We start from the raw sequence: 2,678 nt of genomic DNA, 5'->3' as shown, positions 1-2,678 counted from the left end.
GTTTAAAGCATGAGTGAGTGAATGTGAAAGCACACAGTCCTTTATATGCAAAAAGTAGTCACATATTTTATTTCTTTTTTTTTTTAAAGATTAATTATTTGAGAGAAAGAGAGCATGAGTGGGGGGTGGGAGAGAAGAACAGAGGGGAAGGCGGGGGAAGAATCTCAAGCAGACTCCGTGCTGAGTGTGGAGCCCGACGTGGGGCTCGATCCCACAAGTCTGAGATTATGACCTATGCCGAAACCAAGAGTTGGATGCTTAACCAACTGAGCCACCTAGGTGCCCTATATATTTTATTTGTTTTTGTTTTTTCTCTGATGTAGATTCTACTAATTTACTAAAAATCCAGGATGTGATTCTTTCATATAAAAAATTAGTAGAACTTAAAAAAAATCAGTGTAAACAACTTAAAAGAAAAAATAAAGAAATGGAAAATAAGGTTAATGGACTACAAAAGGAGCTATCAGAAACAAAAGAGTTGAAATTGCAGTTGGAGCATCAAAAAGTGAAATGGGAACAAGAACTTAGCGATTTGAGGTATGACATCTTGGTTTTAAGGAAATATTTGAACTATTTACCTTTTTTTTTTTTTTTTTAATAGGCTCCACAGCCAATGTGGGGCTTGAACTCACAGCTGTGAGGTCAAGAGTCGCATGCTCTACCAACTGAGCCAGCCAGGTGCCCCTTGAACTATTTCCTTTTGTACTACAGATGTGTAGGAGAAGTTTGATAATTGCTAACTTACCTTCTGGAACTTTTATAGGGAAGAAAACGTCTTTAGTAGTGTGAAGTATGAGATTCTTCAAAATAATTCAGCAAGTTCTTGACAGTGAATACTTCTACTGATAATTTAATGTATATTTCAAATCATAATTTTAATGACCATATAGAAGTCCACCATATGGAATCTTCATTATTTAACAAATTGAATATTGGTTATTTTCCATTTTTCTATACTTTAGTTAATCCTGTAAGGAATGTCTTTTATATAAACCTGTTTCTAAAATTCTGGTTACTTACTTGGAATAAATTCTTCAATATCGTATTGTTTGCTTAAAGTATAAAAATTTTTAAAGAAGGTCTTTGATCCTATTTTTAAATTGTTCTCTGGGAAGTTTATATTAATTTATATGCCCATCAAGAGAGTATGAAATGGCCATTTATCTCAAGATGGGAAAAATTTTAAAAATTTATTCAGTTTTAAACATATGCAGCGATTAAAAAGTAAAATGGAAAATGATTACTGCTAAGTTTTTTCAAAATCTCTCTTATAAAATTAATCCAAAAGTCCATGCTGTAAGCACATATGACTCTTTATTGTTTACTTAATTAATATGGATCCTGTGTTCTAAAAGGGGTTTTCAAATGATTTATAAAATGGATAATAGGGGTACCTGGGTGGCTCAGTTGGTTAAGGGTCTGCCTTCGGCTCAGATCATGATCCCAGGGTCCTGGGATTGAGCCCCATCTCCAGATCTCTGCTCGGCGGGTAGCCTACTTCTCCCTCTCCCTCTGCCTGCTGCTCCCTCTGCTTGTGCTCTCTCTCCCTGTCAAATAAATAAATAAAATATTTAAAAATGTAAAATGAATAATCAACAAGGTAAATTGAGAATATTGCAGAAGAAGAAACATAAAATGTATAGGGCCACAGATACTAGACTCCCCAGCCTAGTCCTGGATCACAGTAATCTGCAGGTGTATGTTGTGTAAATGACATCTGCAGATGCTGTCTTAATACTGCAAATTATTTTTGGAGGTACCTGTGATGTTTTGTGAAGTAGAAATTTACTTCTATAGGGAATTTATAAACTTTTTTATAAAGAGCAACTTCTCCTTTTAATTAGTAACTAACTTATCTGTTCTAATGGAGGAGTAATTATGACTATATGGGGAAAATGATAATATTTAATTCTAACTTTCTTGAATAATTTCAAAATTCCTTTCTCTACAATATCTACCAGAGTTAGTACTAAAACTTATTACTAAGCTGCATAATGCTTTCTCATTGCTTCTTTTCAACTATATATATCTTTTGGAAGAGATTGAAGTGAGAAAGTAAACATGAGCCCGAGAAAGGAAAAAAATTGAGAACATAGAAATTTCATTTGGATAATAAACCAACATATGTGGAACCAGATCATAAAATGAACTTTTTATTACTTACAAAACATTTTAAAATAAGCACATTTATTTGCAGATTTAGCGTCAAACAAGAAAAAGAAAAAAGAAGAAATGCTGATAAATTATATGAAAAAATGAGGGAGCAATTCAGAGAAAAAGAAGAGCAGTATAATAAAGAAGTTGAAATGAAACAACAACTTGAACTTCGTCTTGCAACAGTAGGTGCGGAATTGAGGACTGTGAGAAATAATTTGGATCAGGTAAATCTTTGATAAAAATTGCATATTTCTGGGGGCGGAGCAAGATGGAGGAGGAGTAGGAGACCTGGATTTCGTCTCCTCTCAGGAATTCAGCTGGATAGGGATCAAACCATTCTGAACACCTACAAACTCAACAGGAGATCGAAGAAAAGAAGAGCAACAACTCTCTCATCAGAAAAGCGACCACTCTCTGGAAGGTAGGACGTGCGGAGAAGTGAATCCGAGGCGATATTCGGAAGGATAGACGGCTGGGGAGGGGCCTCCGTCGGCCGCTTCTGGCAAGTGATAGAGCCACGG

At 35.2% G+C, this 2,678-nt stretch overlaps 1 protein-coding gene across 1 annotated transcript; it reads left to right on the top strand.

Annotated features, from left to right (window-relative positions):
• The first annotated feature begins 332 nt into the window (after positions 1–332).
• Positions 333–2,404, top strand: LOC123323919 (ankyrin repeat domain-containing protein 26-like). The gene is made up of 2 exons (XM_044912455.1): positions 333–537; positions 2,198–2,404. Exons 1-2 carry the CDS (start codon positions 428–430, stop codon positions 2,391–2,393), a joined length of 306 nt encoding a protein of 101 aa, XP_044768390.1. The 5' UTR covers positions 333–427; the 3' UTR covers positions 2,394–2,404.
• The last annotated feature ends 274 nt before the right edge of the window (positions 2,405–2,678 follow it).

The sequence above is a fragment of the Neomonachus schauinslandi genome, unplaced genomic scaffold, assembly GCF_002201575.2.
Source record: "Neomonachus schauinslandi unplaced genomic scaffold, ASM220157v2 HiC_scaffold_2421, whole genome shotgun sequence".
NCBI classification, from domain to species: domain Eukaryota; kingdom Metazoa; phylum Chordata; class Mammalia; order Carnivora; family Phocidae; genus Neomonachus; species Neomonachus schauinslandi.
Note: the sequence above shows the minus strand (reverse complement) of the source record. Positions and strands in the feature narration are given on the sequence as shown.

What these genes read in the sequence shown, in the direction of transcription:
- LOC123323919 (XM_044912455.1), top strand. Translation starts at nt 428, where the DNA reads ATGGAAAATAAGGTTAATGGACTACAAAAGGAGCTATCAGAAACAAAA. An exon ending in CAAGAACTTAGCGATTTGAG is followed by an intron (nt 538 to 2,197) that starts GTATGACATCTT and finishes ATTTATTTGCAG; the next exon opens with ATTTAGCGTCAAACAAGAAA.